A 16809-nucleotide genomic window follows, 5' to 3' on the forward strand; every position below is an offset into this window, starting at 1 on the left:
CAATCTCAATGAGAGATTAGTGAGTGAAGTTCAAACCTGTTCCAAAAGACAGTCCCCTATTGATAAACTCTGGGTGTCCCGTTCGTAATCCATCGTGTATATATTTACCACCAGCAGTTGTCCAAGGTGTTTAAGCGGTTGGCATCCGCAAGAGCTTGTCCCTTGTATGACTGTGTAAAAGTTCCACGATGGAAAGATGTCCTTCTAACGGGGTCCGCAAATGGAGGCAATGGTGGGGACCTGGTCCAGGTAGACGTTCCTCAGGAAACTAGAAGGTAAACAGTGGGCACGCACAGCAGCAATCACCAACGCGTTTCGTTGCGTTCACGCAACTTTTTCAAGGTATTGATAGTGCTGCTAACCAGGGTTTTTATACCCTTACCAATATGGTTACTCATTTGCATATGTGATTGACAGTGATTCTGGACACATAACAGAAGAAGGTGTTTCTCCCGGTGGAGAAGGCCCAGGAATTGTCATCTCTGGTCAGGGACCTCCTGAAACCAAAACAGGTGTCAGGGCATCACTGCACGCAAGTCCTGGGAAAGATGGTGGCTTCTTACGAAGCAATTCCCTTCGGCAGGTTCCATGCAAGGATCTTTCAGTGGGATCTGTTAGACAAATGGTCCGGATCGCATCTTCAGATGCATCGGTTGATCACCCTGTCCCCAAGGGCCAGGGTGTCTCTGCTGTGGTGGCTGCAGAGTGCTCATCTTCTCGAGGGCCGCAGATTCGGCATACAGGACTGGGTCCTGGTGACCACGGACGCAAGCCTCCGAGGATGTGGGGCAGTCACTCAGGGAAGGAACTTCCAAGGACAGTGGTCAAGTCAGGAGACTTCACTACACATAAATATACTGGAACTAAGGGCCATTTACAACGCCCTGAGTCAAGCAGAGCCCCTGCTTCGAAACCAACCAGTGCTGATTCAATCAGACAACATCACAGCGGTCGCCCATGTAAACCGCTAGGGCGGCACAAGAAGCAGGATGGCGATGGCAGAAGCCACAAGGATTCTTCGATGGGCGGAAAATCACGTGCTAGCACTGTCAGCAGTGTTCATTCCGGGAGTGGACAACTGGGAAGCAGACTTCCTCAGCAGGCACGACCTCCACCCGGGAGAGTGGGGACTTCATCCAGAAGTCTTCACGTAGATTGCAAACCGTTGGGAAAGGCCACAGGTGGACATGATGGCGTCCCGCCTCAACAAAAAGCTAAAAAAATATTGCGCCAGGTCAAGGGACCCTCAGGCGATAGCTGTGGACGCACTAGTGACACTGTGGGTGTACCAGTCGGTTTATGTGTTCCCTCCTCTTCCTCTCATACCCAAGGTAGTGAGGATAGTAAGAAAGAGAGGAGTAAGAACTATACTCATCGTTCCGGATTGGCCAAGAAGAACTTGGTACCCAGAACTACAAGAAATGATCTCAGAGGACCCATGGCCTCTGCCTCTCAGACGGGACTTGTTACAGCAGGGGCCCTGTCTGGTCCAAGACTTACCACGGCTGCGTTTGACGGCATGGCGGTTGAACGCCGGATCCTAACAGAAAAGGGCATTCCAGATGAAGTGATTCCTACGCTGATAAAGGCTAGGAAAGACGTGACCGCACAACATTATCACCGTATATGGCGAAAATATGTTGCTTGGCGTGAGGCCAGGAAGGCCCCTACAGAGGAATTCCAGCTGGGTCGATTCCTGCACTTCCTACAGTCAGGAGTGACTATGGGCCTAAAATTAGGATCCATAAAGGTCCAGATTTCGGCCCTGTCTATTTTCTTTCAAAAAGAACTGGCTTCACTGCCTGAAGTTCAGACGTTTGTTAAGGGAGTGCTGCATATTCAGCCCCCTTTTGTGCCTCCAGTGGCACCTTGGGATCTTAACGTTGTGTTGGATTTCCTGAAATCCCACTGGTTTGAGCCACTTAAGACCGTGGAGCTAAAATATCTCGCGTGGAAAGTGGTCATGCTATTGGCCTTAGCTTCGGCTAGGCGTGTGTCAGAATTGGCGGCTTTGTCATGTAAAAGCCCTTATCTGATCTTCCATATGGACAGGGCAGAATTGAGGACTCGTCCCCAATTTCTCCCTAAGGTGGTATCAGCGTTTCATTTGAACCAACCTATTGTGGTGCCTGCGGCTACTCGGGACTTGGAGGACTCCAAGTTACTAGATGTAGTCAGGGCTTTGAAAATCTATGTAGCCAGGACAGCTGGAGTCAGGAAAACTGACTCGCTGTTTATCCTGCATGCACCCAACAAGCTGGGTGCTCCTGCTTCAAAGCAAACTATTGCGCGCTGGATCTGTAACACGATTCAGCAAGCTCATTCTGCGGCAGGATTGCCGCATCCTAAATCGGTAAAAGCCCATTCCACAAGGAAGGTGGGCTCTTCTTGGGCGGCTGCCCGAGGGGTCTCGGCTTTACAGCTTTGCCGAGCTGCTACTTGGTCGGGTTCAAACACATTTGCTAAGTTCTACAAGTTTGATACCCTGGCTGAGGAGGACCTTGCCTTTGCTCATTCGGTGCTGCAGAGTCGTCCGCACTCTCCCGCCCGTTTGGGAGCTTTGGTATAATCCCCATGGTCCTTACGGAGTTCCCAGCATCCACTAGGACGTCAGAGAAAATAAGAATTTACTCACCGGTAATTCTATTTCTCGTAGTCCGTAGTGGATGCTGGGCGCCCGTCCCAAGTGCGGACTCTCTGCAATACATGTATATAGTTATTGCTTAACTAAAGGGTTATTGTTATGAGCCATCTGTTACTGAGGCTCGGTTGTTGTTCATACTGTTAACTGGGTATGGTTATCACAAGTTGTACGGTGTGATTGGTGTGGCTGGTATGAGTCTTACCCTGGATTCCAAATCCTTTCCTTGTTGTGTCAGCTCTTCCGGGCACAATTTCCTTAACTGAGGTCTGGAGGAGGGGCATAGAGGGAGGAGCCAGTGCACACCAGATAGTACCTAATCTTTCTTTTAGAGTGCCCAGTCTCCTGCGGAGCCCGTCTATTCCCCATGGTCCTTACGGAGTTCCCAGCATCCACTACGGACTACGAGAAATAGAATTACCGGTGAGTAAATTCTTATTTTTTATTCATGGGACTTAGTTCCCTTAGCCTCAGGAACATTTCGCCACTTATATGAGAGAAGTGGGGTCCGGGTTACACATTAGCAGCGTCAAGCTGCACAAGGAGAACAGCGCTTAACCTGAGAGGCACTGTTCCTCCCGAGACAGCAAGGAGAACAGCGCTTAACCTGAGAGGCACTGTTCCTCCCGAGACAGCAAGGAGAACAGCGCTTAACCTGAGAGGCACTGTTCCTCCCGAGACAGCAAGGAGAACAGCGCTTAACCTGAGAGGCACTGTTCCTCCCGAGACAGCAAGGAGAACAGCGCTTAACCTGAGAGGCACTGTTCCTCCCGAGACAGCAAGGAGAACAGCGCTTAACCTGAGAGGCACTGTTCCTCCCGAGACACACGCATCCTGAGGCTCCGGTTGGGTGAGTGAGCCTCCTTGTGTGAGGCACTGTGCGGAGCCCGCGTCCAGTGCAGCGGTGTTCCTCACATTCCTTCCCTTCCTATCCCTGCTGGCTGTGACTGGCCGCAGTAGCGGCACGGTCTCCACTACATTGCCGTGCTGACAGTACACAGCGTGGCAGTGTGGGTGAGTGAGCCTCCTTGTGTTGGGGCACTGTGCGCGAGTGGCCGCGGCGTGGTCCCCACTGCACTGCCGCGCTGACAATACACAGCGTGACAGCATAGCTCACTCAGTGCAGGACAGGGGGAGTTTAAAACGGAGGTTAGTGGAGCAGATCCGCGGTATGCAGCGAATCTGGGGGCTAAGGCGCAGGGCATTTAACTAGAAGGCAGACAGCATCTGGAGCACCTTGTGAGTTGGGCGCAGCCAAAGGCTGATTTTAATTGTGTAAGGCACCCACTCAAAATGGCGCTTAGGGACCTGGTTGAGATGGGTGCCTGTGCATAGGGGACGGAGTTGGCAGGTTTTCAAACTGTCAATCACAGAAAAAGGCGCCTTCCTCAGCTGCAGCTCATGAATAGCAACAGTGTTGTTAGCAGAGACAGGTGCACATTCCTTCAGACTGCCAGAAACCTGAAAGCCTGCACATAAAATACAGGCTGGTGGCAGAGGGAGTTAGAATAGGGAAGTAGCTCAAATATTATACCTCCCCCCCACACACACACACACACACTCTCACTCACACACACTCTCACTCTCTCTCTCTCTCTCTCTCTCTCTCTCTCTCTCATTGAGAGTCCTTTTGGCAATTGTATGTGTCTCCACTCTGTCCGTCACAATGGCAGACAGGGGACCAGCTAATAAGGCATCACAAAAACTATTTCTCTGTGCTAAGTGTTAAAGAAAAAAGAAAAAAAAAAGCTCACACAGACGATTCCTCCCTGTGTGAAGCATGTGCCTCAGAGGTTACGTTAGTTAATCTGTCCCAAGACGCTGATTTTCCCCCCTGGGCGGTAGCGCTCATAGGAACCGTCTCACAATTACATAATGAGGCCACTAAATTGATAAAGGACTTACAAGAGTGAGTTCCGTTAGAAGAAGTATTGATCTTAGCGGAACATATTAAGTATCCGCTATATACCTAGGAAGAGCGGCTAGAGATATCTGACAGCAACTATTGCAGCCAGAAGAGTTTTTTTGGCTTCGGTCATGGCAAGTTGACGATGAGTCAAAAAGAGCGGCGGAAGCACTTGCGTTTACAGGTGACATTCTTTTTGGAAAAGAACTAGGTTACGGCTCAGGCTACGGGTGGTAAATCTACTTTTTTACCAACCCTTCCGCCACCACCTAAGCGCTCTTATACTGGAATTTCCTTTCGTTCCACTCAGCCTTTTAGAGGACCCGGAAGAGCTACACCCTTGCGAGGTAGAAGTCGCGGCAAGCAATCAGTCGCTGCTCGTCGTCAAGACCCAAAGCCTGCAGAAAGGACCGTGCCATGACGGTCTCCCATCTTACCGGGTCCAAGTACAGTGGGAGCGCGGCTTCAAAACTTTCACAGACAATGCGTGGATTCGCAATATCATCTCCCAAGGGTACAAATTAGATTTCAAATTTTTGCCGCCAAAGAAATATTTTGCAAGTCTTCCACTGGACAAACATTTGGCCCTTCAAGATGCAATACAGTCGTTGGTAGAATCGGCTGTGTTAATGCCAGTACCACTGCTTCAACGAAAGAAGGGTTACTAGTCCAATCTTTTCGTAGTACCAAAACCAGATGGTACTGTACGACCAATTCTGAATCTGAAATCGTTAAATCGGTTTCTGTCTAACCAGTTCAAGATGGAGTCGTTCAACTCCGTGATCTCGAGCCAGGAACCCAAGGAATTTGTTATCTCTGAACATCAAGGATGCATATCTCCACATTCTGATATGGGACACTAAGCGTTTTCTCAGGTTCGTGATTCAACAGGATCATTTTCAGTTCAGAGCCTTACCATTCGGTCTGTCCACAGCCCCAAAAGGTCATGTCGGTGATGAGTGCTCACCTCAGATCATTGGGAGTCACAATAATACCATACCTAGACGACCTCCTCTTCCTCAAAGCTCCATCAGATCTCATTCTCCAGGAGCATGCTCTATTAACATACAATGTGTTAGTGGAACACGGATGGATAATCAATTTTCGGAAATCCAACCTTCAGCCGTCACAGCGTATCCAGTTTCTCGGTGTGTTCCTGGACACCAACATATAGAAAGGTTTTTCTGCGTCAGGACAAAGCTCTGGTTATACAGAAACTGGTCCAAGCTGTCCTCAAGCCAAGGCTGGTATCAGTCCATTTATGCATTCGTTTGCTTGGGGGTATGGTAGCAGCTTTCGAAACTCTGGAATTCGGCCGTTTTCATTCACAACCTTTCCAGCTGGATCTGTTACATCAATAGTCGGGGTCGCATCTACACCTTCAACAGTTAGTTTGACTGACTCCAGAGACGTGACTTTCGCTTCTTTGGTGGCTCCAACTGCACAATCTTACTGCAGGCAGGCGGTTCGGTGTATGGGACTGGACGCTTCTAACAACTGATGCCAGCCTCAGGGGATGGGGTGCGGTTGTGTTGGACTTCAATCTTCAGGGCCATTGGTCTCCACAGGAATCAGTGTTGCCAATAAATGTGTTGGAGCTGAGAGCGATCTACAATGCGCTGGTAAAAGCTGCCCAAGTTCTTCAATACAAGGCGGTAAAGGTTCAATCGGACAACGCGACTGCTGTAGCGTACGTAAACAAGCAGGGAGGAACTCGCAGCCGCCAAGTGATGCGAGAGGTGACACGCATTCTCCAGTGGGCCGGACGCAACGCTGTAGTCCTCTCAGCAGTATTCATTCCAGGAGTAGACAATTGAGAAGCAGACTACCTCAGTTGTCAGGAAATACATCCGGGAGAATGGGCACTTCACACAGAGGTGTTTGATGGTCTGGCACAGCGCTGGGGGTGTCCAGAGGTGGATCTCATGGCGTCCTGTCTCAATTATCAGCTTCCTCGATACATCCTCTGTTTCCTCTATTGTCTCAAATTCTCAAGAGAATCAAACGGGAGTCAATCACAGTGATCTTGGTAGCACCAGATTTGCCTCGGAGAGCTTGGTTTTCAGACCTGCGCCTTCTGCTAGCGGGCGATCCTTGGCCTCTACCTCTGCGAACGGATCTACTCCCAACAAGGGCCCGGATTTACCACAACTGCGTTTAACGTGATGGCTCTTGAGGCAGACATCCTAAAACGCAAAGGGATTCCGGAATGTGTGATTCCCACGATGTTGCGTGCACGAAAACCTGTTACGGCATCCCATTACCATTGCATCTGGCGTTCTTTATAAAGGGTTTCAATCAGATTTTTTTCGTCTCTCACTGTTCTTGCTCTGTCTTCAGGCAGGTTTAGATTCCGGACTTCGGCTAGGATCCCTGAAAGTTCAGGTATCTGCCTTATCGATTTTCTTTCAGAGACGCCTGGCGCTCCTACCGGATGTGCAAACTTTCCTACAAGGGGTCCTTCGGGTACAACCCCCGTTTGTTCCCCCTACAGCTCCTTGGGACTTGAATCTGGTGCTGGATTATCTGCAGTCACCCTGTTTTGAACTCTTGGAAGACGCAGATATTAACTATCTTACTTGGTAGACTGATTTTCTATTAGCCATAGCTTCAGGCCGGAGGGTATCTGAATTAAGTGCCTTGTCTTGTACGCCTCCCTACTTGCTTTTTTCATCCTGATAGGGCTAAGATGAGAACACATGCTTCATTTCTTCCCAAGGTCGTGTCGGATTTTCATATCAATCAGCCGATTGTGGTACCATCCTTAGAGGAGGACTCTAGGACACCACCTTCTCTGGATGTAGTGAGAACGTTGAAAATCTATGTGGAACGGACAGCACCGTTACGAAAGACTGATGCTTTATTCGTGATTTATGATCTTCCACGGCGAGGGTGGCCTGCTATTAAGCAGACCTTGGCCCACTGGATTCGGTTGACTATTTGTCAAGCCTATCTACACCAATCTAGGCGACCTCCATTATCCATTGCGGCCCACTCTACACACTCAGTTCGGTTTTCCTGGGTCGCTAGTAGGGGGGCTACCATCAAATCTGTAGAGCAGCCAGTTGGTCCATTGTTCATACATTTGCCAAGTTCTACAAGTTTGATACTTTTGCAGCTTCAACTTCATAGTTTGGCCATCTTGTTTTGCAAGTTCCTCGGCGATCTCGCGCCCAGGGGGGAAACTTTGGGACGTCCCCACGGTCTTGAAGTTGTGCCAGTGTCCCCTAGTGGCTGACAGAAAAAGGAGGATTTTTGTACTTACCGATATATCCCTTTTTCGGAAGCCATAGGGGATACTGGCCGCCCGCACGTCGCTGTTCTCTTTCCTTCATTGTTGTTCTGTTCTGTTTGATTGTTACATGCTCTCTTCCCTCGTATAGTTCTGTTCTCTTGTTCCCGTCTCCTCTCGGCTAATTCATAACTGAGGGATGATGGGGTATAGAGGGGGAGGAGCCTGTTTCACTTCTTGGATTATTTAAAGTGCCACCATCCTCACCCCACGGTCTTGAAGTTGTGCCAGTGTCCCCAATGGCTTCCGAAAGAGGGATTTATCGGTAAGTGCCAAAATCCCCCTTTTCTGAACAGGTATCTTTTTCTTTTTTATGTTTTTAAGCCAATTTATAGTTCACATTCTTTAATACCAGTCTTGCTATAGTGGAAGTTTTGTCCCGTGCTTTCAGCTAGTGCTGTAAAGAGGAAGCAGTGGAATGCCTGTGTTTGTCTGGAATCACTTTTCACCTTTGTTGTATAACGCTATAGAACACATGCCATTGATTGCTGTCTGGAAAACATATTTAAAACAATTGGGTGATAGTATTTGTTCTGACTGTGTATTATAGATTCTGGAGCCTGGTCGCAGAGAACGTCTGGGTTTAAAAATGGCCAATGAAGCAGCAGCAAAGAACAGGGCAAATAAGCAAGAAGCTTTAAGGAAGGTGACCGAGAACCTTGCCAGGTGAATACAAAGCATAAGTGACACATTGTGAGGATATACTACAGGTTGAGTCTCCCATATTTAAAATGCTTGGGACCAAAAGTATTTTGGATTTCAGATTGTTCTGTGTTTTGGAGTATACCATAATGAGATATCTTGGGGATGGTATCCAAGTCTAAATATAAAATGCATTTATGTTTCATATATACCTATATAGTGCCTAATTCGGATTTGTACATAAAACCGATGGTTTGCGTTCAAAGCTGATGGTTGTGGGACTGCGCATGTGCAGAATGGGCCTCTGCCCTCTGTCAGACGCAGCATGCTGTGGTGTTTGGGGGGGGGGGGGGCGAAGCAGGAGTGGCAACTGGTACCATTCCTCAAAACAGGGGCGCGTCACCCCCATATTGTAGGCGTGACTGGCCCATGGTCTGCGTTTTCAGATGCAAACTTACTGTATCCGGGTGTGCGGATCCGATGGCCAGCCTGAGTAAGCTTCAGCTTGCACAGGCCGGCCAGTGCCTAAAAATATTGCGATTCGCTACCGATGCTTGTGATGGTGATACGAGGCTGCGTCCTGGGACGCAGCATTCGGATCTCCCAAATGCATGCTGGAGGCATTTACCTCCTACAGCTTCCGTCTACTGCATTTGAATTTTAATTACTTGGAATTGCACATCCGCTTCCTTATAGCTGTGCAATTCCTTACAAACGTGAATTAGGCCGATAACCCGAAGGTAATTTTATACATTATTTTTTTTTTATAATTATTATTTTTTTTTTTGCATGAAACAAAGTTTGTGTACTGTGAACCATCAGAAAGCAAAGGGGTCACTAGGTTAGTCGCGCTAAAAAAAAAAAAAATTTGGATAACGGATTTTTGGATCTGGGAGATTCTACCTGACCATTTGTTTTAAATGTCCCTGTGCATCCATTCATTACTACTTTGTTTTCTTCCACAGTCTGACCCCCAAAGCAGTCAGCCCATCGATGTCTCCTGCTCTTCAGCGTTTAGTGAATAGGACTTCAAGTAAATACACAGATAAGGCTCTGAGGGCCAGCTACACCCCATCACCTGCACACACGGGCTTGCATGCCTGTAAAACGCCTGGAGGCTCACGTTTAACACCTACTGTTACCCCCACTCCAGGGGCTGCTTCTCAGACTCCCACTGTTCCTGATCCCACCTCCATCACTGATAACTTGTTACATTTGCCTAAACGAAGAAAAGCATCAGACTTCTTCTGAGGAGGGAGGGGTATGGTTGCTGACAAGACTATATCTACCCGAGAGTCTGGGCCAAATTTGGATTGTTAGGTGAAGATTGATGGACCAGGCATTCAAAATTACATCTCTTTTTGGAGATTGAAAGTGGAAATGCTAATTTACTAGCAGCTTTTTTTTATAATTTAAACAAATGTCACTAAAACTAATCTAAATGTTTCTGTGGTACACCTTTTTTGCATTTTGTAATGTTAAGAAAATGATAAACCATTTTATCAGTTGGATCAGTAGGTTTTTTCTGTTTAACTGCTTGTGGCATAAATTGTATTATGTCAAGAGTACAAAATAGGTTTTATTTGGCCTTTCTTTACTCTTTGCTGAGCTGCTTCACATTCAATAGATGGGGCAAATTTCCTGTATTTTAATGTATATAAAATTAAGTTAATTAACTGAATCTTTTGAATGAAAGGGTAGAGATGACCGTTAATAACAGTTTGATTACAGGTAATGACTTTACACATTCACCAGGTGCTTGGACAACCCTACATGTGGAATATTATTTTAACGCTTTCTGTTGATAAGCGTTGGCAAAGTTAAGAGTATCTGTAAAAGCTTAGGAAACAACCCACCATCTATGTTATGTAGCACTTCAGTTGGTGTTCTTCCCCAGGGACCCACACTTTCCTGAAATTAGACCACATTGTTTTAGAACAAGGAGAGCAGAGACGTGGCTATGCAGGAGAAGAGGGCAGAGCAATTAGTTCAGTTCTGATTTGACGGGAATGGTGAATTTAGGGCCTGATTCAGAGATGGGTGAAAATACCCGTCCGATCTCCTGGAAGAGGACGTATCCTTTGAAGAGACGCCTCTTGCGTATAACTGCGATCCTTGCACTGCGACCGATGTCACAGGCTGGGATCCAGTGTTTCATGCAGTTGGCCAGCTGAGTAAGCCTCAGCTTGCACAGCTGACCAACGGAAGCGGGGGCTGCGAGGTAAGGAAGTCTGCATGATAGCTTACAGACCCCTGTTACGACGCCCCGCTTTCTAGGAATATAGCCCTCTCTCCGCCTCCTCCCCACTCCCTCAATGCTGCTGCCTGTCACTCAGGCGGTGGCAGAGAGGAACTGCGGACGACAACGCAAGGCCTGTATTGAGTATAATCTGGAATCTGCGTGTGGCACAGGACCTGCGCCAACCTCTGAATCGGGCCCTTAGTGTGATATCTAATTGGATGACTGTCTCCTACCCAATCAGGTGTTTTCTTTATATGCTTTCCATCTGAGCAGTTTGAACCAAAGAAAAAAATAGTTCTGTTCCTCCAGCGATGAAAGCTTTCTGCCCAGTTTGCAGTGCAGTGCCACGTCATGTATAAAGCGACAGATGTGGTCTCAGGTGAAGTGCCTCCCACCTTATTTATAGTTTAGTTTATTTAAAAAATAAATAAATCTTAAATGTGAAATAGAATTGAACTTGAAAGCCACACTGAACAAAATAAAAAAAAATGTAAGTATATTCACTTACTCTTACTTGGTGCCTTTTATATCTTTCCAAAAATACATACATTTTCCTTAAGAGTATCAAATCTTCTAAAGAGGACAATTGGCGAAATTGGCCATAGCAACCAATTAGGTTCTCTCTATGATTTATCTAATACATTCTATAAAATGATAGGTAGAATCTGGTTGCTATGGGCAATTTCTCCGTCTTTAAGAGGTTTGATACATTTCTCCCTTAACGTCTCCAAATACACTCAGATTTTGAATAAAAATAGCATCTTTGATAGTGGTTTCTGCACTAAAGCTATTATACAGTTCATGCATCTCTGGAAGAGGTGACCTCAGGCGCAGTAGAAGGGGGTGTGGAGCACCCACCCTGATGTGTACTTGGCATGTTTATTACACTGCAGTAAACACTGATCAGACTAACAAAAGATGGCAGCAACTGGAAATGCAGAAAGGTCACTAATCAGTTGGCACCAATATCTTAATAATAAGGAAGAAACCACCACACACACACACACACACACACACACACACACACACACGGCTGGCCAAACCAGTCCTCGAGATCTACCAACAGTTCACATTTTCCAGACCACCTAGCTAGTGCACAGGTGTAGTCATTGCTAATTAAGATGTGCTGCATTCATTCCTAGCTGACAATTCTACAGATCTTCAAGAGGCCTGGAAAACGTGAACTGTTGGTAGATCTCGAGGACCGGTTTGGCCAGCCCTGCTCTAACACATTACAGTCCAAGTGGCACTTAGTTTCATGAGTGAGTGTCCAAAGCCAACTTGTTTTCCCCTCCATATTAAAGTATATTGCCAAGTATGAAATGTCTTATAGTGTCTTATAATGTCTTATAGTGGGTGGGTGGCTTCTCACCAATGTTCCATTACCTGCCACGTTTTTTATATATATATATATACATATATATACATACACACACAAAATACACATTTTTGTAACTACACGTGTATGTATCTCCTCTCTCTCAACATGTGCGTGTGTGTGATGTCTGCTCCCTCTATCCTCTCTCTAATATATATATATATATATATACACACACACACACACACACACACACAATATCTGTTTCGCACAATTGCCCACTCGTTTCTTCCAAAGTGTTTTTGTTTTTTCTCCATAACTAGTTGAATTGTAATTACTTTAGAAAGGATAACAAACCAGAATAAATAATGTTTTGCTTGCCTTTACCGAATCTTACATTACATGGTTTTTAGTAAATTACGCTGGTGGGGTCTGACTGCCGCCTGTTGCTTCTGCATTACTTGGTGTAATTGCGTTGCTTATATTGGTGCTGGCTTGTTCTTGCTGCAGGGCTTTTCCTTGGAGGTTTGTTGCTCCAGTGGCAGGTTGCTTTTCTGCGTTAGAGGTAGCATTATCTACTTTTGCTGCTTCCTTCTGTACAACAGAAACCGGGACTGCAGAGCTCACGCCTTCCTTCTGCGTTTTGACATTGTCTTTTATTTGGGGTTTTGAGGCAAGTTGAAGCCAGCTATGGTTCAGAATCTCACAGATTGTAAGACGGCGAGTAACATCTGGCTGCAGCATACGGTAAATTAAGTCCTTGCAGTCACTTGAAATATGTTTGGAATATGGGAAATCAATCCGGTGCGCCTTCTGTGTGCGTAGCATTTTCTTGATGTTGGAATCATCATAAGGCATTGCCCCAGAAACCATTATATAAAGTATTATTCCCATACTCCAGATATCAAAGAACTTGGGATGATAAGGTATTCCCTGCAAGATCTCCGGAGCTGCATAAGCTGCTGAGCCACAAAATGTTTTACTGAGAACTGTGTTGCCAGCCCCATCATAGCATAATCTTCTCCCAAAGCCAAAGTCTGACAGCTTAATGTTGAAATCTTTGTCTAGGAGAATGTTCTCACACTTGATATCTCTGTGGACAATATCTTGGTCGTGGCAGTATTTTACAGCTAAGCAGAGTTGACGAAACAATTTGCGTGCCACTACTTCTGGCATTGCTCCTCTGCTCCTGATGAAGTTTAACAAATCCCCTTGGACACCCAGCTCCATTACAATGTACACTTTCTCTGCTGTAGTCTCAAAGATCTCAAATGTCTTAACAACTGAATGATGGTTCATCACTGGCAGGATCGCAAGTTCACGAGGAAGGAACTTCTCTAAAAAATCATGTGGAGCATTTTTCCGATTGATTATCTTCACAGCAACATTGCATCGTAGGTGGTCTGAGTACGCAGACTTCACTTTTGCATATGTTCCTTCACCTAAATGTACTCCCATTGTGTATCCCTTTTTTTTAAGTATGGCTGAATCATCCATGATTTGATTTGGTTAGAAGTGTTTTGAATGAAATGCTATCGCCTACATCACTGTGGTGTGAAGATCTTACTACCACTTGTGCCTGGTCTGTACCTTCTAGAATGTGATGATGTCACTATACATATTATATCATAATGCTGAATAAATTGTCATCCTTTGTCTGAGGTTCTCCTTGTAAGCATAGGAAAATATATGCAAAATTAAATAATTAGGTTTTGTTTCAATAACAAGAATGTTATAATACTGTATGTGTATATGGATATCTAAGTTTAAAGGTCCTTTATGAATATGATGTAACTTTCATGAACAGATTTAATTTTTATTTTTTTATTTTATTTTGATCAACCCCATAAGAAAGACAAAATTAAAATCAAATGCTTTTCTCAACTGGATTACTGGACCCCAAAAGCAGAGCTAACCACCTATATAAGTTTATAAGAGCATTCCACATGTGAAACAATTCCAAATGAATGAACTATATTTGTCGAAACATTTCTACTTTCCCTCTGGAGCTTACCTCCATTATGGGAGGTTTAAAAACAGGATTTTAATACCTACCGGTAAATCCTTTTCTCTTAGTCCGTAGAGGATGCTGGGGATGCATCAAGAACCATGGGGTATAGACGGGATCCGCAGGAGACATGGGCACTTTAAGACTTTAAAAGGGGTGTGAACTTGCTCCTCCCTCTATGCCCCTCCTCCAGACTCCAGTTATAGGAACTGTGCCCAGGGAGACAGACATTTCGAGGAAAAGGATTTATTTAATTTTCTCTTACGTCCTAGAGGATGCTGGGGACTCCGTAAGGACCATGGGGTATAGACGGGCTCCGCAGGAGACATGGGCACCTAAAAATAACTTTTCCTATGGGTGTACACTGGCTCCTCCCTCTATGCCCCTCCTCCAGACCTCAGTTAGATTCTGTGCCCAGAGGAGAAAGAGTACACTGCAGAGAGCTCTCCTGAGTTTTCTGTAGAAAAATAATTTTGTTAGGTTTTTTATTTTCAGGGAGTCCTGTTGGTAACAGGCTCCCTGCATCGTGGGACTGAGGGGAGAGAAGCAGACCTACTTAACTGATAGGCTCTGCTTCTTAGGCTACTGGACACCATTAGCTCCAGAGGGAGTCTGAACACAGGTCTCACCCTGGGGTTCGTCCCGGAGCCGCGCCGCCGTCCTCACAGATGCCGGAAGATAGAAGCCGGGTGAGTATGAGAAGATAGAAGACATCTCAGGCGGCAGAAGACTTCAGATATTCGTGAGGTAAGGGCTGCGCGCCATTGCTCCCAGACACAACACACAGAGGCAGCACTGATGGGCGCAGGGGTGGGCGCCCTGGGCAGCAATAGTCCTCAATTTTGGGCACAATAGAGTATGATTAGGCTGCGGAGGCAGTAAATCACAGATCCCCCGCCATTTTATTACAATTACACTGAGACCGAAGCCCGCCGTTGGGGGGGCGGAGCTTGATCCTCAGCACTAACCAGTGCCATTTTCTCCACAGAAGCTGCATGAGAACGCTGGCTCCCCGGTCTCGCCCCTGCTGAACACTTCACAGGCTGGAAAAAGAGGAGGGGGGGGGCACATTGGTAACGCAGTGAGTGGGAATTTGGATAGTATATAAAAAAGCGCTATCTGGTCATTTTGTTTTTCCAGTGTTATTTGAGCGCTGGGTGTGTGCTGGCATACTCTCTCTCTCTGTCTCTCCAAAGGGCCTGGTTGGGGATTTGTCCCCTTATAGGTATATCCCTGTGTGTGTGGGGTGTCGGTACGTGCATGTTGACATGTCTGAGGCGGAAGGCTTCTCCAAGGAGGAGATGGAGCAAATGAGTGGTGTGTCCCCGTCGGTTGTGCCGACTCAGGAATGGATGGACATGTGGCATATGTTGAATGCAGGTGTGGCTTCTTTACATAAGAGGCTTGATAAGGCTGAATCGGGAGGCATCAGGGGGTCAATCCTCGGATTGGACCGACTCACAGGGCCCGTCGGGGTCTCAAAAACGTCCCTTGGCACAAATTGTGGACACTACTACCGACACGGACTCTGATTCCAGTGTCGACTATGATGAAGTAAAATTGCACCCTAAGGTGACAAAAAGCATTCAGTGTATGATTGTGGCAATAAGGGATGTGTTGCATATTGCTGATGAACCCTCTGTTCCAGACACGAGGGTACACATGTTTAAGGGAAAGAAACAGATTATAAATTTTCCCACATCTCATGAGTTCTTTGAAAAGGCTTGGGAGACTCCGGAAAAGAGACCGCAGATCCCCAAAAGAATTTATATGGCATACCCCTTCCCTAAACAGGACAGGGTGCGTTTGGAATCACCTCCCACTGTGGACAAGGCCTTAACGCACCTGTCCAAGAAAGTGGCGCTACCGTCTCCAGACACAGCGACCCTCAAGGATCCTGCGGATCACAGGCAGGAGACTACTTTAAAGTCTATTTATTCGCATACTGGAGCTGTGCTAAGACCGACAATTGCATCCGCATGGGTATGTAGCGCAATTTCAGCATGGACAGATCTAACGGCTGAATTTGGTACCATGGATAGAGATACTGTATTGTTAATTCTAGCCCATATTAAAGATGCAGTCTTATTTATGAGAGATGCTCAAAGGGATATTGGATTGCTGGCTTCCAGAGTCAATGCCATGTCTATCTCAGCGAGACAATCCTTATGGACTCGCCAATGGATGGGTGATGCGGATTCAAAAAAGCATATGGAAGTCCTACCCTATAAGGGAGACATATTGTTTGGGGATGGGCTGACGGACCTGGTTTCCACAGCTACCGCAGGTAAATGAAATTTTTTACCATTTATTCCCCAGCAGCAAAAGAAAATACCACCGTATCAGATGCAGTCCTTTCGGTCGCAAAAGTCCAGAAGAGGTCGGGGGTCCTCCTTCCTTGCAAGAGGGAAAAGAGCACCCGCTTCGGCCGGTGCCCAGGAACAAAAGTCCTCCCCGGCTACTACAAATTCCTCGGCATGACGCTAGGGCTCCCCATTTTCACCAAGATAATGGCGGAAATGATGGTGGTCCTGCGCAAGCATGGAGTCACAATTATCCCATACTTGGACGATCTCCTGATAAAGGCGAGATCAAGAGAGAAATTGCTGAGCAGTGTAACGCTCTCTCTGAGAGTGCTCCAGCAACACTGTTGGACTTTGAATCTACCAAAGTCACAGTTGATTCCGACAACTCGACTAACGTTCCTAGGTATGATACTGGATACGGAACAAATGAAGGTTTTTCTCCTGTTGGAAAAAG

The 16809-nt window shown here is 46.4% G+C and overlaps 2 protein-coding genes across 2 annotated transcripts in view; one reads left to right on the forward strand and one right to left on the reverse strand.

Annotated features, from left to right (window-relative positions):
* Window positions 1–9992, forward strand: part of ESS2 (ess-2 splicing factor homolog) — a 99019-nt gene extending 89027 nt beyond the window's left edge. The window contains exons 9-10 of the mRNA XM_063964805.1: window positions 8390–8505; window positions 9447–9992. Of these exons, the coding sequence (XP_063820875.1) occupies window positions 8390–8505; window positions 9447–9732 (402 nt within the window). The 3' untranslated portion in view covers window positions 9733–9992. The remainder of the gene's footprint in view (window positions 1–8389; window positions 8506–9446) is intronic.
* Window positions 9993–12407: 2415 nt separating this feature from the next.
* LOC135071023 (testis-specific serine/threonine-protein kinase 1-like) lies at window positions 12408–13659 on the reverse strand. Its single transcript, XM_063964806.1, has one exon. It carries the CDS (start codon window positions 13536–13538, stop codon window positions 12459–12461), a length of 1080 nt encoding a protein of 359 aa, XP_063820876.1. The 5' UTR covers window positions 13539–13659; the 3' UTR covers window positions 12408–12458.
* Between the last annotated feature and the right edge of the window lie 3150 nt (window positions 13660–16809).

The sequence above is a fragment of the Pseudophryne corroboree genome, chromosome 1 (genome assembly GCF_028390025.1).
Source record: "Pseudophryne corroboree isolate aPseCor3 chromosome 1, aPseCor3.hap2, whole genome shotgun sequence".
Classification (NCBI taxonomy): domain Eukaryota; kingdom Metazoa; phylum Chordata; class Amphibia; order Anura; family Myobatrachidae; genus Pseudophryne; species Pseudophryne corroboree.

What these genes read in the sequence shown, in the direction of transcription:
- LOC135071023 (XM_063964806.1), bottom strand. Translation starts at nt 13,538, where the DNA reads ATGGATGATTCAGCCATACTTAAAAAAAAGGGATACACAATGGGAGTA.